The sequence below is a fragment of the Apteryx rowi genome, unplaced genomic scaffold, assembly GCF_003343035.1.
Source record: "Apteryx rowi isolate R43461 unplaced genomic scaffold, aptRow1 scaffold_14, whole genome shotgun sequence".
Classification (NCBI taxonomy): domain Eukaryota; kingdom Metazoa; phylum Chordata; class Aves; order Apterygiformes; family Apterygidae; genus Apteryx; species Apteryx rowi.
In genome coordinates, this window is record NW_020447641.1 from 5,358,387 (window position 1) to 5,383,593 (window position 25,207).

Here is a 25,207-nt window from a genome sequence, read left to right on the forward strand (position 1 = left end):
ATGCGGGGAATCATATTAACCCTTGTGTTCACGCTTGTGGGTAAGCTTACTTTTCCCTTCTTCATTTGCCTTTCCTGGAATTTCCTGGAGTTTGGTGAAAACAATTAGATTTGGACTGAACGTTACTCATGGGTCTTTCTCATCTCTTTCTGCAGGTAGCCAGAAGTTTGACATTGGTAAGTAAATTTACTTTTATAAGCTTCTTCAGTGACTTTGTTTTGATGACTATTAATTATTAGAATATGCTTACAACTATCRTGAAAATGGCTATTATTCCCCACAGACCCTGGATTTAGTAGCAGAAAGACTTACATTTACAGCTATGAAGGCTTTATGTTGAATGGGCTTCAAGAAAGAAGTTTAGCCAGAGCTGGCTTGCGCTTGAGCAGCAAACTAGAGATCAGCGGGCTATCAGAGAATACCTATCTCCTCAAGGTAGAGTGTCTTGTTCCAAAGAAAACACACCAAACAATCCTGAGTTATAAATCACATTTAAATAACTAATCTGTGTTGTAAGAAACCTGTAGGAAACAATCCTGAAGACTTAAAGAGCTCTGTAGATTTTAAAAAATGATCTGCAAGCTGAGGTTTCAAAAGTGAGTAGTGATTTGGCATCCAGACATTTATGGACATTTGTTTTGCAAATCATTGGTAGCTTGTGCTTCTCAAAATTTCGTATCAGCATTGGAGGTGCCAAAATGAGGAGTCATTTTAGAAAATTTTGATTGTCAACACAAGGGACTCAAGCCTGCTCTGATTTTAAGATTTGATTTTATTCTCATCACRTTTCCAACTCCTGTGGGAAGCCAAGACTTAGGTGTGTAAAATCATTGTCATGCAGGCAATTAATAAATGTAGGTTGTATTTGCACACTTGAAAAAAGTGAAAAATCATCAAAAAGGAGTGTGTAACAAAGTTTAATATTTGAATAATGCAGTAGAAGGTCTGTATGTAAGAAATCATACCTCCATTGACATTGGTAGGGATAGGGCCTGACCCATCCTAAATAAATACATTTCAGGCAAGTATTTTTATTCATCTATGTAATTTATTTACAAATGAGACCTTTTTGTACCCTGAGTTCAGTGACAGAGCTCTCAGTGATTTTAGTAGAACTGTAGATCTTCTTTCATTAATGAAGGCAAGAATTCAAAGTTATGAGCTAGAGATTGTGATAGTTTTCATCCTGAAATTGTTATATTGTGTGTAATCCACCTGACCGTGCTCTCAGAGACACCAGTGTAAACTAGCAGTTACTTCACCAGAGTAACATTGCTTCTGATATACATTGTGCCTCTGTATGGGGAATTTTTTTTAATATAAATACATTATTCACTACAAGGTAATTAAAAAATAAAGTTGATTTAAGCAATTCACAACTATGGGTGAAATTTGGCAACTTTTTTTTAGTCAAAACAAACTGCCAGTAAACATTTTGGGAGGAGAAGAATTAAAATGCAACATTTTAAACTATATCTTTTTGAAATTTAGAATGATGTACACTTTTTAAATGTTAACTTTCACCTAAAGCAGAATAATATTTAGTTTAAGGCTAAAAATATGAAGAATTTTGTTTTAATCTTTTTTATTATTTTTTGAATCAGCCTTTTCCCCTATATAGTTAATGCAAGTATGATGTTTAAAATCTCATTACAAGATAATAATGATGTGTTAACTGTTTTGTAACATAACACTACTGAGCCTACAGAGTTTATCCTGGTTTTAAAATAATAGTGTAAGCAAGAGAGGAAAGAATGAACTGCTGTATGCATACCTAAGCCAATATTTGGAAGAAAGAGTATATAACTAATGATGATGTTAATTTCTTCCAATCTGTTTGCATATTTAGTACCAAAGTAATGTTATTCACAAATAGAAATAAATATATTTTCTAACATTTCCTCTCAGATCCGCTCTCCGCAACTGGAAGAATACAATGGAATCTGGCCCAAGGATCCATTTACTCGATCTTCCAAAATGACCCAGATGTTGTCTTCGTGTCTTAACAAAACCTTCAGCTTTGACTACACTAGTGGACGGGTTGGAAACACGTATGCCCCAGAAGACTGCCCTGATATGTGTACTAACATAGTGAAGGGAGTGCTGAACATGATGCAGTTGACCATTAAAAAATCACAGAATGTGTACGAATTGCAAGAGGTTCGTTTTTTCTTTTCTAAAACTATTTTACTGAAAGGATATATTCTTTTTGGGTGTTCTTCATTCAAGTTCATGTTTATCTGCATCTACTTTCAAACATCCATCATCAAACAGAAAGTCCATTTTCATTCACAGAAGAGAAAATGTATACATATGTGTTGAAGTAATTGCTTCTGTTGGAATTTTTTTAATATGTCTATATAATTGCTTTACTTAAAATGCAATACTTTCAAGAAAAAAGAATTATTAGCTATTAATTATTTGTTATATAACTTCCCTGGTACAGCTGCTTCATCTATTTTATCTGTTTACTGCTCATGTTAATTAATTGATTACTTTTTCATTTGAAACTCAGTTGACTTTTGTTCACATGTTTATTTTTCAGTTCAATAGAATTAAGCATGCGTAATGGTAGCAGATTTCAATACATAATTAAGACTGCTCAGAATATCCTTACCATCATACCGTGCTGTCAGAATCTCCATTCAGTAAATCTTCTCATGCAATGAAATCCGGATGTAATTAGGAAGTCTAATTATCTCTATTGACCTATGCAGGTTGGAATTGGAGGTGTTTGCCCTACAAGGTATGTTATCCAGGAAGACAGGAAGAATAGCCGAATGTATGTTACCAAAACCATAGACCAAAACAATTGCCAGGAAAACGTGATGACAAGTATTGGAATGGCTTACATCCGTCCTTGTCCTGTGGACATGATGGTATGTAAGACCTGAACAGATCTGCCTAATATCAAGCACAGCCGTTATATTCCCATTCATTCTGTGGATTTCTTTGTCCTTGTKTAGAAAAGAAGACCCATAAAAGGGACTGCAGCTTTCTCCTACAAACTAAAACACTCAGACAGCGGTACCCTCATAACAGAAGTTGCATCGCAGCAGGTATATCAGATCTCACCATTCAGTGAACCTACTGGTGTTGCTGTCATGGAAGCAAGGTAAGCCTGGGATGAGATTGCATCAAAAGATGAGAATAATTATAAATTCTGGCAGTATTTTTCACCCCCAGTTGAAATGAAGTGAGAAATAAGCTCAGCAGTGGTTGGGTAAAGCTGCATGTACTCATTACAGGGTTTCCCCACCCTTAAAAATGGAGTGAACCATTCTTTATTTGTGTCCCACTGAACTTTGCACAATTGTGTGCAAGAAAAGAAAGAAAACTCTTTTGCTCCCTTACACTATCAGAATGCAATTTTTCTACCATGGCTGTCCTGCAAAAGGGCTAATTTATGCTGTCAGGAGGAAGATTGTGCACATAGAAATAAAATCATTGATTACACAGAATCAGTAGCTCGTCGTCAGGAGACGGCAGTTTAGCTCATYCTCAGGATTGATTTCACTGTGGGTAACTCAAATATTGTTTTGTTCCAATAATAAGATTCTACCTATTCACAAACTGTATAATTTTACTGTGATAAGAAAAATGAGTAAAGGCCAAAAACATTAGCTTCACAGTATTCCTGAATCAATAAATAGCCAAGGCAGATGGAGAAAGATAACTTTTATTCCTTACATAACACTTGCTGATTTCTCTCTGACTGCTGACAGACAACAGCTTATCTTGCTTGAAGTGARAAGTGAACGAGGAAGCCCCCCAGATATTTCCATGCAGAGCCACGGAAACCTTCATTACCATTTCCCATCAGTATTGCCACAGATGCCACTTCAGCTAATCAAGACAAAAAACCCCGAGCAACGGGTATAGAATTCTTAAGTCTTCAAATTGCTTTCCTAATCAAAAATTTAATAAAAAGCAATGTATAATCATAAATACTAAATGATTTAATTATGGATTATCTCTCTCTTGGTGTTTTGTAACAGATAGCAGAAACACTGCAACACATAGTCCTGAATAACCAGCAAGATTTCCATGATGATGTCCCATACAAATTCTTAGAGCTTGTCCAGCTCTGCCGAATAGTGAGCACTGATACTCTTGAGTCTTTCTGGAAACAATTTTCAGATAAACCTCGTTACAGGTATTTGGTTGTATAGCCTGTGAAGAAACTTCTCATTTTTGGAGGAATGAGAGCTAAAATTAAGGTTGTTTTTTTTTACCCTGATTGCAGGCGATGGCTGCTGAGTGCAATTTCTGCAACAGGCACAACAGAAGCACTCAAATTCATCAAGAACAGAATTCGCAATGATGACCTGAACTATATTCAGACTCTTCTGACTGTTTCTTTTGCTCTCCATTTAATGAAAGCTGATGAAGACACTCTTCCAATAGCAGCAGTGAGTAAATCCGTGTGAATCTTTCCTATCAGATAACAATAGAAGTGATAACTGATGATAATTTTCAATTATAAAGTATTTTAGAGCATAGATTCTCCTCTCATATATACTAATTTTGTATAAATGCTACTCCATGAATTTATTTTGGCATTACTTGTGTGAGAGGAGAGTTCAGTCCTGTGTCTTCATTTTGCTATATTGATATAAAAACCTCTCTCCTATAACATCTTCTGATAGTTATTCCCATTTTAGTTTGCTGGGACTATATGTCATGGCTTCTGCACACAAATCTTGGTCCACTTTTATATCTTACTTCTTAAACATAAAGGGTGATTTTTGTGTTCTGTCATTTGAATACCTCTTTTAATTGAAAAATATTCCTGTAAACTGGAATAAAGTGCTGCAAGTAGAAGTATTAAACATCAACTCTTTTCACACTTATTGTGAACAGGGTTTTTCCCATCTCTAGTCAGTTTTCCTCTTCTTAAATAGAAAAAAAATAATTTGATATAACTGAGTTACACATTGTTCTAGCGATATTGTATTTATAGATTGACATTTGCCCATAATCTTTGTATTTTCAGCCTGATGTTCAATTGAGGAAAATCAAAACTGTGCTATATAAACTAATTTAAATATGATTTTTTATGTTGTAACTAATAGGGAATGAAGCTCCTAAATGAAGCTTGCATGTAAAATGTTCTACAAGGCAACCTAATTTGCTTGGCTGTGAATAATACTCAGTCTGAAATTGCTCCCCCTAGATAAACCCTAATAATTTTCCTGATCCAGAAGCTATGTAAAGAATTGTATTACATACCAATTTAAATATGTTTTTCCTCTTCTTTTGACAGGATTTAGTGACCAGTTCTCGAATTCAGAAAAGTCCCATGCTTCAGCAGGTTGCCTGCTTGGGATACGGTTCTGTCATTAATAGATATTGTTCTCAGACCTCAGCTTGTCCTAAAGAAGCTCTTCAGGTTGGTGGCCTGATTCTTCTTAATAAGCCCATGTAGTAAATGTTAATAAGATGCAGTGTAAAAATAGTAATTGGAGTTACAAATACATATTTCATAGGCCTCCTTCAGAACAAAGGAAATGGATCATTTTACTAATGTAGATATTTGCTTTGTTGTTGAAAACACCTAAGCTAAAATCTTGCTGCTACCATTAAAAAAAGCTACCACTAAATAATTTTATTAAAACCAGTTACTTTACAGTGATAGGATTTTCAGTGGGCAAGGGAAACACTGTGGACAACTTGTACATCAGGCAGAAAAGACTGAACTGTGCTTTGTCTATAGCCCCTCCATGACCTGGCAGATGAAGCAATCAGCAGGGGCCGTGAAGACAAAATGAAGTTAGCTCTGAAGTGCATTGGTAATGTGGGAGAACCAGCCAGCATGAAGCGCATCCTGAAGTTCCTTCCAATGTTTTCATCGAGTGCTTCTGATATCCCAAAACATATTCAGATTGATGCCATAATGGCCTTGAGAAAAATAGCTCAGAAGGACTCCAAAATAGTAAGTAGGAAATGCCAGGGACTTCTTTACTTAATGCATTAGAGGTGGAGAATATATACTAATATATAAGGCTAATGATTTTAAAGGCTCCATGTTTGCAGATTCAACATGTTTGTTTATTTTTAAGAACAGCACAATACAAGCTTAGATTCCAGCTAAAGTTTTCTGCTAAGCTCTAATAATTGTTAGTCTGTAGGAAGCTTTCAGAAGCATATCAACAGAGTTTCTTTAGTCATCTGGCGTAATCAATTAATTCCTGTGCTAGTTATATAGGGTGGAAATTTAGCTATCTAAAAGTCAGACATATACTTTAAACTGCCTCTGTAGTCAGGAGGAAAGAGATACGTTCTATTGTTTTCCTAGGCAAAATCTCAACATTGTTCTGCTTCTGTTTCTTTTAGGCCCTTTCCTTAAGGTCAGATAAGTCACCACTGACCCCGGTTGACCACTGAAGGTGCCAGTGTGGCAAGGGCAGGCACGACTTCTGCCTTTCAGATGATTTAGATATCTAAAGGTGCTGTGCAACAGCAGTGTTGCTGTGCAACAGCACCCACTCAGACTATCTTTTGTGAGCTGAAGATCCTCTTGCAAAAGTGGTCTAAAATGGTAAAGCACACTCACCAAGTTAGTGGGGTTACTTCAAGAATGAATCTCTCATGTTAGCTACAGTTATTTCCTTGAAAATTATTCACTGACATTTGAATGTCAGCTCCTGTAATGCAAAAAGCTATGCTGATRCCTTTGATACATGGACATTTCTTTCAGATTCAGTGCCAGCCCTTCTCACTGGCTGCTTGCTCCTATTCTTGCATGGCCCTTCAGTTGTGTTAATAAAAGATTGTGGAACCATGCAGTAAGCAAGATCAGGGGACTTTTTTTCCACAGGGATAATGACCCCCTCTCACATTTTTCTTGCAGGTTGCATGTGGATCCAGCCTGCAAAACAGAAGCTCTAAATTACTGGTAATGCCATCTACTGTTTTCTCTCCATAGGTGCAGGGATATCTCATTCAGATCCTTGCAGACCAGTCACTTCCCCCTGAAGTACGAATGATGGCTTGTTCTGTTATCTTTGAGACGAGGCCTGCCCTTCCTTTAATAACAACCATAGCTAATGTGGCAATGAAGGAGAGCAATTTGCAAGTGGCCAGTTTTGTATATTCCCACATGAAGGCTTTGTCAAAGAGTAGATTACCATACATGTACAACATGTAAGTAGAGGCAGGAGTGAAATGGGTTATTTTCTGCAAATAATAAGTTCTGTTACATTCTTGTTAATAAGAACTGCATATGCTGACAAACTGAATCCAGTTTGTATTCTTGTGGGGTTCATCTTATATCTGGATACTGTTACCTATTCTTATTTTGTTTAGATCTTCTGCTTGCAATATTGCCCTTAAGCTGCTGGCCCCCAAATTGGACAGACTAAGCTATCGATATAGCAAGGTCATTCGTGTTGGTGGTTACTTTGGTGAGTAAAAGCACTTCAGTGACTGGGAAGTTTTCACTTCAGAAATACATTCTAGAGAAATAACAAGTCCTTTGGAAAAATAATGTAAGACATTGTGAATCCCAGCCTGGATTATGTCTAGAAAGGTCATTTAGAACAACTGGCTGGTTGTAAAAAGAGATTCTTTTTAATAAGACAAGACATTTGCTAAGAGTKATTTCTGCAATGTTTAGTTTATTTCTTCTTTCTGAAAAATGAATCTATTTCTTTTTACAAATTACTTGAGAAGCTTACTCACGTCTCCCAAAAATCCCTTTGCTACAGTAATGTGTACTTAGCATACTTCAGGTTGGCTGAATGGTCTCTTTGCATTCACTGGTTTCTGATTTCATTTCCTTGCTGTCCCAACCTTCTGTAATCCTGTAGAAGATTCTGCATTTAAGTAACAAATTGAGTTAAATGTGATAGTATATGTTAAAAAGTCTGTGAGTAACCATTTATTAATTTGGGCCTAGACAGTTAAAACCTCTATAATGATGTAATGGTAATGGTAAAAAGCTGCAGAAATAAACCTTGGATGATAAGCAGAATGGTTAGAAGAAAATGTCTTTTGTTTATTTCAACCCTAGATAACTATAAAGTTGGTATTGCTGGAGATGTCTTTGTTATGAACAGCCCAGGAACAATGCTCCCATCAACAATGWTTTCCAAGTTGATGGCAAACTATGCAGGTTCAGTGGCTGATTTGTTGGAGGTAAATATTTTACTTAAAGCAATAATAGAGCAAATTAAAATGAAATTTGACTACTAAGTTTCCTCCCTGTAAGTGTGTTTCAGACTATTCTGTCTCATGCTGTTTTGGTAGGTTGGCGTTCGAGTGGAAGGCCTCACAGATGCCATAATGAAACGAAATATCCCGTTTGCTGAATATCCCACATACAAAAAGATAAAGGAGCTTGGAAAAACTGTAGGTGTTTTCAGTCATGTAGTGTGTGGGTTATATGAAGGGGTGTTTAGTGAGGCCTGTGGTATCAATTAAGCCCTGTTCGGAAGGCAAATTACCCACCTGGTAGTCAGCCTGAATATCTCTGTGAAAGAGGGATTGACAGCGGGCTGTAGGAGACATTATTCATGTAATGTTTGCAATAGGTCCTGCAAATTCTGACTCTGGCCCTGTTTCCTCACCACCTTATACGTGACTACAGAAGAAGCAAGGGAGGAGACAGGGAAGCCAGACTTTGCAGTGCAGGATGTGTTTTTAATGTCTGGCAGGTTTCCCCCTTCCTCCCTTCCATTTACCTAACTTAGTTTACAAGCAGATCTCTTTATCTTCAAGAGAAAAAGTGACTTGTTGCTGTGTTTTTAAACTGGATTTAGTGGTACAAATGGCCCAGACCCTCTGTATTGGAATAAGTGGTATTTCATCAGAATACAGAACAGTGGATAGGAGGCCGTTTGTGAAAATCTCAGTGACAGGGAATAAGTCTGAAATAGTGACACTGTGTTATTAACAAAGCAGCAAAGAAACCCAAGTGGCAAAGCAAAATTACAGCTTGGTCAGCAACAGTCTTTGTCATCTTGTTAAGGAACTTTGTTTCTTTATCTGCTTCCTAGCTGTTAGGATGGAAAGAGCTGCCGACAGAAACCCCCTTGATATCAGCCTACTTGAAAGTATTTGGCCAAGAGTTGGCCTATGTCAACATCAACAAGGAAGTGCTGCAACAGGCTGTGAAGGTACCAAGGACCCCTACTTTCCTTTGCAAGATTTGACACCGTTATCTAACCTAACTTCCTAACCTCTTGGATCTCTATTTTTCTGTAGACTATAGTAGAACCTGCTGATAGAAACACAGTGATGAAGAGAATTGCCAGTCAATTACGCAATGGCATTGCAGGACAGTGGACACAGCCGGTATGGCTTGGAGAGCTTCGATATATTGTCCCTAGCTGCATTGGTCTGCCACTGGAATATGGATCATACACTACTGCTCTGGCACGTGTTGCAGTGAATGGTGAGTTGGAAAGTACAAGATCTGTTGTACTAGCTCTGAGCATCAGATGAGAAGGACAGGTTAAGAGAGGCTGGAGAAAGAAGTGGGAAAATAAAAAGTTAGAAGAAGAGCTAATTTTTGTAGTGCCTTAAAATACAGGAGAGGAGGTAGTAAAGATATTTGAAGAGAAGCTGAACACAGCTGAAATAGCAGATGTGTCAAATGATTTCTGCATCATGTTTGAATGGACTGAAGACAGAGGACATGAGGTGAGAATCTGGGAAACCAAAGAGAGAAAGGTTACAGCATTCAAGGCCAGAAATAATGAAAGCTGTATGGGGAGTTGGCTACAGAAACAGGAAGGAGGGGGTGGCTCCCAAGCAAAATGTACACATAGACTAAGCACGATTCAACGGTGACGGAGAAGAAAATGCAAGACAGTCTAGAAGAACTATCAGTAACATTGGAGAAGGCAGGAAGAAGGCTTGTGAGAAGAGACAGAGAGTTCTACTTTAGATAGAATGAATATGCAAGTATGAATTAGCAAGAGGTTATTTCAGTGATTGTACAGTTGTGCAGCACACTTTTGCCTTGAGCAATGTTCAGACACAATGAGCTTCTCAAGCTGACTGTACTACAGGTGAGAAGGAATTTTCTTTGCTTTTGGTTTGCTTCATGTTAGCTTCACTGAGTGGCTATTTTTATTCCAGATGGTGAAATTCCCTGCCACAGGCAGTTGTGAAGGTTAAAGTTTATATGGGTTAAAGATGAGACTGAAAAATGTCATGAAAGAGGAACGTGAGAGAGAGGGTTACTAAATAAACCATATATGGCTCAGGAAAACTTGGAGCTGAAAAATTGTTGGAGACTGGGAGAGTATAAAGATGAAGTATATATACTTGCCCACTTTTTACAATTCTTCATGCATTCACTGTTGGGTGCTCTTTTTTTGTTGTTGTTATTTTATTTTAATAGCATATTTGTACCTGCCCTCCTCCCCCCCACCTTCCTCTTTTTTTTGGAATAGCCTCTTTGTAGCCAAATTGGGGAGGTAGGGACTAGGCAGAAAGGCTATGAAGTGGATGAAAAGCTGGCTAGACTGCTGAACTCAGGGTAGTCAACAGTCAAGACTAATTGATAAGTTGTTGTGAGTGACATTACTCTGTTGTCAACACTGTGCAATGTCTTTGTTAATAATCTGAAATCTGGAAAAGAAGGCACCCCCAGCAAATCTGTGGATGACACCAATTTGGTGGAAGTAGTCAATGAGCTGGAGGGCCGGGCTGCCATTTCAGGAGACTTTGACAAGATGGAGAAATGGCCTGACAGAAACATGATGAAATTCGACAAAGGCACATGCAAAGTCCTTTAGCTGGGATGGGATAACCCATGCAACTGTATAGGCTGGGCATCACCTGGACAGAAAGCAAYTTTGCAGAAAAGGACCTTGGAGTCTCCCAGTGGACAAGCTGATCGTGAAGCAGCAGTGTACCCTTGTGGTGATGAAGGCCAACTGCATCCTGGGCTGCAACAACAARAGCAGAGCCAGCAAGGAAGTGATTATTCCCATCTATTTGACACATTTGAGGCTGCGTCTAGAGTAATATGTCCAGTTTTGGGTCCTCAATTCAAGAAAGGGACTACTGTGTCCAGTTTTGACTCCCCAGTTTGAGAAAGATGTTGACAGACTGGAGCAAGTCCAGCAGCAGATCACCAAAATGGTTGGGGGCTGAAGCACTTGACATATGAGGGAAGACTGAGAGAGGAGGGTTTGTTTAGCCTCAAAAAGAAAAGGCATGGGGAGATCTACTTGCTGTCTTTAACTACCTAATGGGAGGCTACAGGGAAGACAGAGTCAGACTCTTCCTGGAGGTACACAGTGAAAGGACAAGAGGCAATAGACACGAGTTGCAACAAGAGAAATTCCAGCTGGCATAAGGAAAAAAAAATGCCACAATGAGGGTGGCTAAGGACTGGGACAGGGACCCAGGCAGGTTGTGAAATTTTCATCATTGGAGATATTCAAAACAGAGCAATCTGATCAGTCTCAGAACTGATCAGATACCCATTGATATGGATGGTTCAGTGCTGATTTCTTCCTTCCTCCATTAAAAGAAAGATAGACTAGTCTGTGATGTGACTTGGCAGAGGCACTGAAGTGAGCTTGCCCGGTCACACTGGATTAGAGCAGAGAACCTCCCACTCTTGCTTTTGAACAGACAGATTTTTCCCATGGATGAGGTCCCCTGATATTTTTCCAGCTCTCCAGGTCAGGCTTCTCATATTCATATTCCAATGACACTTTCCTCTTTTGCATTTTCCAAAGCCAGATCAATCTTGCTGTCATGGCCACTTTTGCAGACAAGACACTGGGAGAGAAGGACCTCGGACTGACCCTAGATGGCCATTCTTATGTTCTTAGCAAGGACAGAGCATATTCTTGAGTCACTGTAAATGAGCTGTTAAATTTCCTGCTTTCCGGTGCTGAAAATTGTTTTAGGTCTTCTGTTTTATRCAAGTCCTGCTATCTCATTAGCATTCTTCTTTGCCTTTTTCTGAGTATTTTCAGTCTCTCTCAATAAGCTGTCAGAACAGAATGTATAGTCCCAAAAGACAGCATACTGTTGTTCAGTAAAATGTCATTCTGTTGCCTTTTGCAGTTGTCATCCTTTTTAGAATTACCACGTACTCCTTTTGTTGTCTATTTCTCTGACTGTTTCACTGATCTTCTTATTTGCTGCATTCCTCCCTCCTTTCACTCTGACAGTCTTGGATGTTCAGAGTCCATCAATACATGTAAGACCTTCAGACTCCAACTTTGATTCTGAGTCTGCTTCACTTGCTGTCAAGGCCACTGGACGCAGCAGTTTTCCAGGTTCATGCCAAGAATGCTTTTTACCAGTATGCACCAACTCTGCTTTTTGGGTCTATTGCATGTCATTTGTTGGCACACTGTTTCCACAGAAATCCTAGAAGATTTTCAGGCTTTTTGTAATTTTTTACTATCTATTATTACTTCTACAAAAGAAACTATTTACCCAATGCCAACAGCTTTTTCATCATTTTTCTTCCAAGTCATAAGGAAAGATAATTATTACCCATAGTTCTAGAATATAGTAGTGAGGTTGCCCACCATTCACTTCTGTCTTCTGGTGCCAGGTGTTTCTAAAATTTTTGTGTTATACTAATTAACAAGTTTTCAATTTGGGACAACACTTTACTTTTCTTACCATACTTTTATTCCCATTTTCAGTATGTTACACCAGAACCTTTACCTACAGAAAATGTTTTCCATATATTATATTCAGCATTCTTCATACTTGAAGAAGAGCTCATGTACCCAAAAGTTTGTCTCATTTTATAGCCATATTCTTTGGACCAATAAAAAATATAACCTCTTCCTGAAAACAGTGCTTTCCTTGTGTTCAAGTCTTTGCTTTCACTTTTACTATTTTTAAATGTTGTTCTGTCTTTTGCAGTTGATGGAAAGATGAGCCCCCCTTTAACTGGCGATCTTAGACCTTCCCAGTTGCTTGAATCCACCATGCAGATTCGGTCTGATATAAATCCAAGGTATGGCAAGTTTCTAAGACTTTAGATATTGGTGGAGGTCTTCCATGGAAAGAGAGTACTCCATATTAAAAAAAAATACATATTCTTACATATACAATATCCACAAATACATATACATACAAAATACATATTCTTACATATGACCATTTCACTCTGTTTCAGCTTATATATACATACAGTGGCAACAATGGGTATCAATACAGAATACTTTCAACATGCTATTGAAATTCAAGGCAAGGTCCAGACAAGAGCTCCAATGAAGTTTGATGCCAAGATAGACATGAAATCGAAAAATGTTAAGATTGAAACAACTCCATGCCGTGAGGAAACTGAGATAGTGATTGGAAGGTACAGTAGTATTACTCCAGAATACTTCCTATTTCTCTTTTCTGTTTCTGAAGCCTTATGAAGTTCACTCTTCACTGATATCTTACAGAGGTTTCTAGATGTGCAGTGTGACTTTTCCGGTATGTAGCATAACCTTTAGGTTAATTTAGCTTAATTTTTATTTTAATTTTGTTTTATACAAATGCCTCTCAGATATCAGAGATTTGTTTAAGTTTACCTAGACTTTGAAAACTTCCTGTGATATAAGGAACTGATGTCCCTTATGACCTCTTATTTGTCTTTTGCAGGTATTTATAAATATAGTTACCTATACATTTCCTATATTCAGACAACGTGACTCTATGATGTGACGATCCACTGACAGGGACATAACTCATTTAACCAAAAGACATGGGATTGATACCATTTACCATTTTTTTGTGCCTATCTCCACAGACATAAGGCTTTTGCTGTATCAAGAAATATAGGAGAGCTAGGTGTAGAAAAGAGGACCTCAATTCTCCCAGCAGACGTTTCATCAAATATTGTGGAAGAACCTTTCAAACCATCAGAGAGAACTTCCAGGGAAGATGTCACAATGGTAAACTTTTTTTTGCTTCTTTAGTAATATTTACCCCCTCCATGCTGCACACATCTGCAGTTTTACCTATGATATGCTCCCGATGTTATTCACATGCTTATCTTCAATGCAGCAAGGGGCTGACAGCATGCCAAGGAAACATTCCTATAGCTCTCAGGAGGATCTTCACCATGGCACTGGAAGAAAAACACATAAACGAGACATTTGCATCAAACTGCATCATCTTGGTTGTCAGCTCTGCTCTTATGGAAGGTCACGAGATGCCAGTTTCATAAAAAATACATATTTGCACAGATTAATTGGAGAACATGAAGCTAAATTAGTTTTGATGCCAGGTACAATATTGAGCACAAGTCTTTTCTGCTTATGTTTGTCAATCCAGCTTGAAACAGTATAACCTTCTAATGTGTGTAATTGGTGTATAGTTCAAACAGATGCTGATATTGACAAAATACAGCTGGAGATTCAGGCAGGATCCAGAGCAGCTTCCAAAATAATTGATGTGGTAAGCTCGGGGTCTGAGGAAGAGGATGCATCATCTCCATATGAGGACATTCAAGCTAAACTAAAGAAGATTCTAGGCATTGAAAAAGTGTTCAAGGTAAGAGATGGGGACAGTGGGGAATATTTTCCAACAAATGAAGTCAAGGGCTTGAAGCGGAGAACTGGCAATGGACAGCAAGGCCAGGCTGACAGTGAAAGGCCCGTCAAAAAAAGTGCTTTCACCTGCCAGTGAGAGGCCTGTTGACCAGTGCCAGGCCTGGAGGGGACCCATGAGATGCGTCCAGCAGAGGCTGGTCCTCTGCACTGGGGTGACTTTTGGCTGGGAGGAGTGGGCCTAAAAGATTTCTGGTGCAGCTTCTGCAGTGAGTGGGGCAAGGAAGTTGTGTTTCCTTGCAAGGCTGCACTGAGCAGCTTGTGTGATACCCAGAGATAATGTACTTTGTAAATATAGAACCAAATGTATCCCCTTTCTTGCTCTTCCCTTTGAACTGTTTTGCAGGTCACAAATAAAACACGACACCAGAAGAAGCCTTCTAAGAAAGAAAACACTGTGTTAACAGATCTCAGGACAGACCCCAGTGCAAAAACCCCCTCTGACTCATCTTCTGCCTCCTCTACTGTCTCCTCTTCTTCCTCATCATCTGCTTCCTCTCCTGATCATAAAAAGCCTGTGGATGGAGATGAGAATGGTGAAATAAAGCAAACTGGAAACAAAGATACAAGCAGCAAGAGTAGCAGCAGCAAAAGTAGTAGCAGTGGTAGCAGTAGTAGGAGCAGCAGCAGGAAGTCAGTGAGCCACGATAGCCATGGGCATCATTCAGGACATCTGAAAGACAGCAGCAGCAGCAGCAGCAGCAGCAGCAGCAGCAGCAGCAGTAGCAGTAGCAGCAGCAGCAGCAGCATGTATTCCAAAATATGGGTAACTCATGTTTGTCAGTAAACTGATTGACGCTGCTAATGTTTGTGAATCACATTCCTGATGGCAGCTGGCTTTGCATCATAAATCAGGAAATTATGAGTTGACACAGTAAATTGTAGTAATATAAAATTGCAAAATTATTCTGCAAACACACCTGCAATCACTTGGCTCAGATGTCTACTTTAAAGCATCTCAAAAGTTTCCACAACTTTGCTGAAACTTTTGTTATAGAAAAGCAGCCAATTTTTGCTGACTTAATACGTTCTCTTAATAGATGTTGCATGTTTCTGTCTTAATTTTGGGGTAAGAACATAAATGCTTCTATAGAAACTATTTCAAGGCTTTCACTGTGTGTCTGTGACTGAACATACAGAACTGTGTATGAATGATAATTAGTGAAATCCCTGCTTAATTCCCASTTCTCAGATTTCAATGCAATTGTGGCATTTCTTCTGAGGCTTTTCATCTTCTCGTTTTTATTATTTCCAAAGGGAGATCATGAGATTTATCAGTATCGTTTTAGATCAGCACACAGGCAAGAGGTGAGTTTTCTTTCCTCAGTAGATGAAGTTTGGAATCTACCATAAGTTAAATGGAAACCTTAAAGACCTATTACTGTCTTTGTTGAAGAAAATTACAACACTGATAATATTTAGAACACCAACTTGATTGTGGCAGTTCTTCTGAGATGCGTAAAGACAGAGAGCAATGTACTCTTTTGTGTTGTACTCATGATGCCATTTGTGACTCTGCAAAGTAGATACAAAGCTCTACCAAAGCAGCACAAGGAATTGGGGTTGCACACTTCAAAGGAACAAAGGTCCTACCATCAAGAGCTTGAGTCCTTTGGTGTCTTTCTTTGGAAACACTGTTGATATACATTGGAATTACTGGAATATTGACAAATATGGGAGGATACCTTATTTTATGTTACTTTAGTTCAGCAGAAGATTCTTACTTGGTCTGATCCAGCCAGGAGCAGTGATCAGTAGTTGTGATCAGTGCTTCTTAGAAAGTAAAGCACTCAGCTGCATGTGTCCATCCCTTCAGTTGATCAGGCCCTTCCAGAAATAAAATGAATCAGGCCTGGTCTTTTATATTGAACCAGGAGACTGGTGCTATTTGGCTTGCCCTGCTCCAGAGTTTTTGCAAAGAGGGAATTCTCATCTAGGTTTGTTCCTTAACTGTCTGTTCAGGGGAGTCTCATATATATATATATATATATATGTAAATGAGATTTTATAGAGCTAGACTGCATGTAGTAAGCAGGACAAAGCATATCGTATTGCAAATCATTGAGCAGCTCAGTGCTGGAATGCATATTTATCAACCATAAGCGCCATGACAGAGAATATTCTGCAGTGCTGTCTAGAACAATTTCTTCAAGCAAACTTTTAAGTTACCATCTTGAGCATGATGTGTTTTCTTCTTGCAGTTCCCAAAAAAGAAAGTCCCAGCTGACCGACTTAGCAGCATGTACTCGTCCACAAGATCCAGTTATGCCACATCCCGAGCCGCTTCCCAGGTTAGTTGCATAATTTTTAGGGGTTTCTGACAGCTTGGAAGAATGGCAGTGTGACTGTGCATTTGCAGTGATTGTACAGCTAGGATAATGGGAAGAGAGAAAAACCTACCTGTCATGTCTTAGGTATTGAGAGTGAGACACTATGGGTCCACAGTACACTTTCCCCTGCAGTGAGGCAAAGATCTCTCTTAGTTGGAGTTCAGCACCACAACCCTTCCCTCACTGGACCACCCTGCCTGACAGATGCCTGTGTAGACTYATCTTGTGACCCCTGCAACCAGAGGGAAGCTGAGGCGTTGCATGGCCAGTGCAAGGACACCAGCAGTGGAGGCCAAGGCTAAAAGTAGCCTCAGCAGAAGACTCCATCTCCAGAGATGACATGTAGCGCCTTGGCCCCTCACCAGCACACACCCTGGTGCATGGGGACTTGCTCTCTGGGGAGAGGTGTAACAATGAAGTGAAGAAATTGTGAATTATAGCACACTTGGGGCCCTGCTGTCAAAGGGGCAAGTTCTTATGAAGAGATGGTCCTGGATTATATTTTGTGCTAGAGCGCCAAACAGACATAAAACAAAAGCTCATGCCCGCCTCACAGAGCTGTACAGCTGGAGAGTGAAATGACAGGCAATAGACTAAGACAGAGACAGAAAAACAAAAGGACACTGGTTGGGGGATGGTATTGTTGTGAGAATGAGTGATGAGTATAACTGACAGCTTTTGATAYAAGTTAAACATAACCGCTTTCTTTCATTCCCAGGCAAATGTATTAGAATAATAATGTAACCTAAATCCTATAACCCTTGCTCTGTCCTAATGATATGAATATTTCCTTGGTATCAGCTGTAGCTGAGTAAATGTCACAAACTTTTGATCATATCAAACATGGTGATAGACATATAAAATCCTTATGTGGGTGCACAAACTCATGCACGTAAGATGTGCATGAGAGTTTGTGGGTGTATATATTTGTGGTACACATGCTGGTATATATTTGCAGTTCAGTTGCTTATTTTTCATTTATCCACCCAGATTTTGTATGTAAAATGTTCCATAGTAACTCCTTTATATTGACATTCTTTCCATACTTTCCCTCCCCTTGTTCTTAGCCTAAGTTTTTGGGAGATGTTAAAACACCAGTATTAGCCATTTTTCTTCATGGCATTCGGAGCAATAAGAAGATAGGGGGCCTCCAGCTTGTGGTATACGCTGATGTCTACTCCATCACACCCCGGATGCAGGTATTTGTGTCAAACCTCACAGATTCAAGCAACTGGAAGCTCTGTGCTGATGCTTCAGTCCTCAATGCTCACAAGGCAGTGGTAAGGCTCAGAAATAGTTATATACAGCTATATGCATCACAGGAAACTCATGTTCTACATGTTTAAAAATGGACCGCTTCTCTCTCCATTATAGGCTTATCTGAAATGGGGTTGGAATTGCCAGGACTACAAAATTTCTACTGAGCTGGTAACTGGGCGGTTTGCTGCTCACCCTGCTGTACAAGTGAAACTGGAATGGCCTAAAGTTCCTTCAAGTGTCACATCAACAGCAAAATGGTGAGATTTTAGTCCTCAGTTTCACTCATTTGTGGTGTTGGTCAACTGGGAAAATCCACATCCGCCCCTGAGATTCTAGTGATTAAAGTACCAGTTATTTTTTATTCTCTGATCTGCTTAAGTTTCAGTACTGTCTTTGGACATAACAGCTGAGTGGGAGATTATAACCAGTAATGTACAGTAATTCTTTATACTGGGCATAACTACTGAAAACCGAGGAACAGATTCTTCCTTTCACTGAACACTTGAACAGTAAAGCAAAGAGTGGGCATGGTACCCTAACTTTTTACTTGGTAACAGTGATCCTGAAGAAACTGTGTGCTGCTTAAGCATAGGTGTGAGACAGCCTGTTTTGGATGTACGCTTTTTTTTGCTTCTCTGTTTCACCAGATTCTTCTGTTGTGAATTTTTTAAGGATTTACAAGTTTGTCCCTGGGGCTGCATTTATGCTGGGGTTCTCTGAAAGAATGGGCAAGAATCCTTCTCGACAAGCCAGGGTGATCGTGGCTCTAACTTCTCCAAGGACGTGTGATGTTGTTGTCAAGCTTCCTGATGTAAATATGAAATATTATTGTCACTCTCCTATTTTCTCCTGCTACAAAAATCAGACAGTTGCTTTTTAATTACACTGGATCAATTCTGAGAAAGAAAAGTTAAGTAAAAATCAGTTTGGCTGCAAATGATGAAAACAATGTTTGTTTGTTTTCAACCTTTTTATATTCCACCGAAGAATATTCATAGAGTAATTTTGTTCATGGGAGAAGAGAGTGCCATGGGTACTCATAATGACATGTGTTTTCCTTTGTAGTTGCTTTGTAAATGTTCACCTAGCCACCTTTGATAGGGAATAATTCATTCTCTCCCAAATAATATCTCAGTGATGACCCACACCATGACAGTGCACTGTAAGCAGGAGCAAAAAGCTCATGGACAGTCAGAGGAATTCTGTTCTGAATGATATAAATTCTTTGTCAAACAAACAATCAATTGAAATCAATTTCCAAATAGGAGAAAAGGCTGATCTGAGCTGTTTGCTCAGAATACCTGGCAAAAGTGTGTTTTGAATGTGATTTTGAATTCCTTTTCAGATGATCCTCTATGAAAAAGCCATGAGGCTTCCCCTGTCGCTCCCTGTAGGTCCAAGGATATCAGCTTCAGAGCTGCAGCCTCCAATCTGGAATGTCTTTGCCGAAGGCCCCTCTGCAGTACTCGAGAATTTGAAAGGTCAGGATTTAATCTGATTCAAAAGCTTGACATCCTCAGTCTCTGGAATTACTTGAGTATCTTCTGAATTTATCTGGGATTATTTGTCTCCAGTTAACAAAGAATTGTTCTGTAGAACAATTCTGTTCTGCTAAGATGGTTCAAATGAGAGAATATTGAGCAGATAGTACAGAAATCGTCAGTATTTCAGGGAAAACAAGTCTCAGTTGGTAACATTTAAACTTTCTGACAATCATTTTTGGTTAGATAGAGGAGTATGTTTTTCATGCCTTTCTTACAAATCATGGGTGCTTGGTAGCCAAAAGCCCCTGTAATCCTGTACAAAAATATCACATACTGATAAAAATATAGCTCTAAAAATAAGGTAGCACTAAAAGTAAATATGCCATTTATGAATTTCTTTTATGGAGAGGCAAATATTCATCGGCATTCTATTTAACCAGCTTGCTGCTCAGTTTCCCGCAACAAGATCACAACCTTTAATGAAGTTCAGTTTAACTACACAATGCCTGCGAACTGCTACCACATCTTGGCTCAGGATTGTAGCTCTGACCTTAAATTCCTGGTGATGATGAAGAATGCTGAAGAAGCTACAAACCTTAAAGCAATCAACATCAAGCTTGGCAGTCAGTAAGTAATTGTTAGCCAGATGCTGGGAGTGTGAGGGACTGCATCATCCCAATGTAACATGAGAGGAACTTAGATTTAAGCTTTACTAAAGTGGTTCAGCAACCCAAGGAATTTCATCATTTCCCTTATTTACTTTCCGTACACATTGAATATGGTGCCTATGATGTTATTCTGCATCTTAGGTGACAGGAATGCCCCTGATGTACTTTTAAGTAGCTGAAACAAGCTTATGCTACTGCCAGTGATGCTTAGTGAGCAGGACAATCACTTTGTGAGCATGTACTTATGCGTGCTGCAGCCTGGCTACAAACGAGCCCTCCTCTCCTTTCACAGCGAAATAGACATGTATCCCGCCAGCGGGCTTGTGAAGCTGGCCATAGATGGGGTCGAGAGCCCCACCACAAATGTCTCCTACTCGTCTCCTGCTGGTAAGTGATGCAGCATCTATTTCGTTCCATTTTCATATATGGGTTAGGAGAAAGAAAGAGAGAAAAAAATTCTACCAAGGAGATTTCATCAGTTTGTATTCAATAGGTATTTCTACCTTTAGTTGTAAGGTTAATATATAAGAACATGTATTTTACTTATTTGTGTGTAAGCATTTATAAAGATTGATTAGAGCGTGAAGCTCTTGAAATGGCCAAACTAGGCAAGATACAGCTAACAAAGTTCCCTCATTTTCATAGATTACTGCAGTTCCCACTGCAGTTCCAAATATGAGTTCCAAGTAGAACTTTTTCAAAATTCACCACACCTATATATCACAGTTTTCCCTGGTCAAAAATTGATTTATAGGTCGAAATTTGGTTAGCATTCTGAAATCTGCTAGGAATAAATAAGGAGAACTGGATGTATACAGGTAAAATCAGCCTGCTTTGTTCTCTCAGAACAGGAATATTTTTTCTGTAAAAGGGCACAGTCAGACTTTGTTTCATTCTGTGCTACCCAGTCAAGGGCAATATATAATGCAGGTGTTTCCTGATTGTGTAGTATACAAATCAGGCTAAATCCTACTGAAATTGGGTTAGCATCTGCCAGTGCTGAGCTTTGTCCTATTTATAATGTACTTGGTTAGTGTTAGCTGTGGTAGAAATGACTGCAGTGACAATCACATTGTTCTTTGTATTTTCTTACTACAATATAGTGTAGTCAGGGCCTTGTAGTTCTGCAAAACTGTACAGATGTTATAGACAGCTTTATAGCCATTTCTAGAGATACAATCCGAAGAAAAATAAATAAAGCTGTAATCATTGAAATTTTGTTTTCCAAGTTTTGCAAACACCTATTTTCTATATATACACATTTTTACATTGTTTTGCAGTATGTTTTGCTTCTTCAGTAGAACAAATGAAGAATTTAAGAAAAAAGAGCATTCTAAAAAAACATAAAAGTTGCTTTTCTGTTTCTGAAGAATGCTAGCTTGGGTCTGTTTGTTTGGTTTTCTTTTTCTTTTTGTTTCCATTCTAGGTGCTTCTCTGGGGATCCACAGTGAAAAACAAGGGCTTGTACTTGTCGCCCCAGACTATGGCATTGATAAATTGTACTTCAATGGAAACACATTCCAGGTATAGTTCCTCCTATACATAAGCTTGTATGTTGAGAAATTTCCATAGGATCCCCTTAAATCTGCATGGATGAGTGCAAGAGTATACAGGGGCAAAGTCAAGTCTGTCCTGGACCCAAAAAACAAAAAGGACAAAGATACTACAGCCAGGATTGCAGTGTCCTCTCTATTTCTGAATAGATGTTAGAATCCATCACAGACAATAATATCTCAGCCTTACAATATAGGTGTATAGGAAAATGGGCCTGTGAGCACACACAGACTGAATCAGCAGCACGTTTGCAAGCAGAACCAGAGTTCTCAGTTCCTGTCCCCTGTTCTTATTGCTGTATAATTCTAAAAACCAGCAAAGATGGAGCCTTTCTTTTCAGATGAGCAAGTGTTTTAAAATCTGTACTAGAAATTATGTGCAATAGAAACGTAAGAAATCAGGAAATCGCATTGTGTGATGAATTCTCCATCACCTACTGTGAAGACATCAGCCAGACAAAAGCTTCAGCATCAATGACTTAATAGACTAGACAGGCACAGTAGGTTTTAAAGGCCCTAACAAGTTAAAAACACTGCAGCACCATGGGAGTTTGGCATCTGACTCTGAGACCCTTTTGAATTCTTAGCAAAGAAAGCAAATAAAGGTAAATGTGCATTAATTTGTCTGTTATACTGGAAGACTCCTCTATACAAAAAATGCACTCCATAGGTCTTATTTTTTTTAACTTGAAATGACTTTGACTTTTTGTCTCAAAGATTCAAGTTGCTTTATGGATGGCAGGGAAAACATGCGGCATATGTGGAAAGTATGATGCAGAACGTGAACAGGAATATCGGATGCCCAACGGATATCTAGCTAAAGATGCAGTGAGCTTTGCTCATTCTTGGATTTTGGAAGAAAAGCCTTGTACAGGAGGTATACAAGCTCTAATAAATCTGAAATACTATTACTACAGTTGTTTAGAAAATGTAGAATCTGCTTAGAAAATGTAAAATCTGTAAAAGTTTTGAAAAAAACATTTTAAAATGAAGCTTCAATATTAAATTATATTAACTATAAAAATCATTTGTCATTTTAGAATGGAATGAGGAATTACAAGTAAAACAAAACAAGCCAGAAAAAACAAGTCAGTTAAAATGAAATAAGTAAGCTGAAACAAATCTTTGTTTCAGTTTAAGTGTTTCAGAAGAAGGTCAGAAAAAAAATGTAAGTGAATAAATTCACATGGAATGTTCTGATTTAAGCAAAACAGCATTTTCCAGCCAATATTTGATCCATCAAAAAATCAGACGGTGATAAGTAATTAGTACCATGACTATTATTTTTACCATGACATGATTATTACCTGATTTTTGAACCAGTGCAACCTGTCAAGCAAAGCATTCAAGCACATGAGCAGTCCCAGGGTTATTAGGGGAAATGCTTACATGGTCAGAGTAAAAATGATGTATTTTAAGTGYTTCAATAAATTGGGATCTTTCTTACAGTATACTCAGTTCTGCCAGCTGAGGCTATGATGCAACAGCATACCATACTGGAAGGAGGAGAACAAGCACATTGCCTTTGTAAAGAAGACTTGTCCTGATGGGAAGGACATACTCATTACCTGGAGATAACTTTCACATGTTTAGCTGTACATTAGCCTTAATTCTTTTATGTGTCATTGTAAAGAATATTTGGCATCAAACTTGATTTAGATGTGTAGTACACGTGCAAGTGCACAATAAAGTTCACATGATTGACAGTGACCATACATTGTATTTCCATTTAACACACAGTGTTAGGGATTAAAGCTTATAGTCAGGAATGAACTGGGGTCCATTTAGCTTCTCACAGACCTGTAGCTGCTAGTCCTGGCATCCAAAATGAGACCAGTATTACTGGCTGGCAGCAATGACTTTTAGGTCTCCAGATCTCTGCAGCAATTTTGAGTCAGAATGACAGTGGTAATGGTGTAATTCCTTAGTGATTATTTTTGTCTGTTCAGAACCATCCCACACACACACTCACTCCACTACTGAATATTCATAGCTTTTAAATGTGATTTTGCAGCTACTGAGTGAGCCAGTTTACTTTGCAAAATGTTTATTAGAAAGTTTATCAGACTATGTTTCTACATATTCATCTAGAAATAAACCAGTTGCATATGAAATCAACTTCCTGTAGCTCCATATCTAATTAGCTTATTTGAAAAGCTTATCAGTCAGTGATACTATTTTACTTATGATCACAGTATAGTACAAAAGAATTTAAAATATCATCAATGGTTCTATTACAGCTTGTAAACTGCAACGTTCATTTGTGAAGCTTGAGAAGACAGTTCAGCTTGCAGGTGTAGAGTCAAAATGCTATTCTACTGAGCCTGTGCTACGTTGTATGAAAGGATGTTCAGCCACCAAGACTACTCCAGTGACTGTTGGTTTCCACTGTCTCCCAGCTGGTAAGTCAACAGAAATCTTACTGAACAGGAGCTGACAAAAGTCTAAACAGCTTGTGCCTTGACTCAGTTATTCCACTTGAAACATTTGAATAAACTGACATATCCACAGGCAGACATGGACTCACTATTGTACTGACTGAAGACCTTTCTATCTTTTCATTAATATATAAATCTTTCTTTAGTGGAAGAGAGATGTTTTCTTCTGTTGTAATTTTACTATGCTTTTCATGATAGTGGCATTTAAAATCTAAACTGAACTCACCTTCATGGTGCTTTGAACTAACAGGGTAAGGGCAGAGTAACAACTTAGTTTTTCAGCTGAATTACAATGTATTGTAGCATGTGGTGGTTCAGCCACATTCAATCATGTGCAGCACCTGAAATGGGGACCTCCATCATGTGTATTTTTGTATCTCAGTGCCTTTGGGCCCAAGCCTATTTCATTGAGCTGATTTAGTCAATAGAAGGGCAGGTGTGGACAGGATTCCTGCCCACCAGTGGGCAGTCTTTTTTATAGGTACACTGTAGATTATGATAGATTAGATAGATAGAGATTATATAAATGATAGGTTCGTGTCTGTTTTCAAAGTTTGTTTTTCCTTTAAAGCCACAATATCCTTTTCAAAATGTATTATTAATAAAATTCTACATGGAAGTAGTAGTTTTCAGTGTAGAACTGACTTTTTAATTAACAGGTTTTCCTGGAACATCTCTGCTTGACTTAGTCAGATATAAATACATATGACAATGAGAAGCCAAGCCTGGTGTAATTAATGACTAGTACATGATAAATGCTGTACCTTGCAAAACTACTTCTGAAATACACTGTTTACCCTTCATTTTTTGTTCACCTTCAGACTCAGCTACCACTGTGACTGACAAACAGATGAAGTTTGACCAGAAGTCAGAGGATATGCAGGACACTATTGACGCACACATAGATTGTTCTTGTGAGAATGAAGACTGCAGTACATGA

General features: G+C 38.6%; 1 protein-coding gene across 1 annotated transcript; it reads left to right on the forward strand.

Annotated features, from left to right (window-relative positions):
- On the forward strand, positions 1-25,207 carry LOC112961923 (vitellogenin-2-like). Its single transcript, XM_026057647.1, has 35 exons — positions 1-40; positions 156-176; positions 284-435; positions 1,909-2,160; positions 2,718-2,879; positions 2,967-3,115; positions 3,726-3,876; positions 3,999-4,156; positions 4,247-4,412; positions 5,267-5,392; positions 5,717-5,935; positions 6,929-7,146; positions 7,309-7,406; positions 8,015-8,139; positions 8,251-8,352; positions 9,000-9,119; positions 9,208-9,397; positions 12,856-12,949; positions 13,112-13,297; positions 13,733-13,877; positions 13,990-14,212; positions 14,303-14,478; positions 14,881-15,300; positions 15,792-15,842; positions 16,736-16,825; positions 17,932-18,144; positions 18,239-18,381; positions 18,797-18,935; positions 19,470-19,605; positions 20,049-20,235; positions 20,569-20,663; positions 21,703-21,800; positions 22,547-22,706; positions 24,070-24,231; positions 25,089-25,207. The coding sequence occupies exons 1-35, from the start codon at positions 1-3 to the stop codon at positions 25,205-25,207; spliced, it is 5,286 nt and encodes a 1,761-aa protein (XP_025913432.1).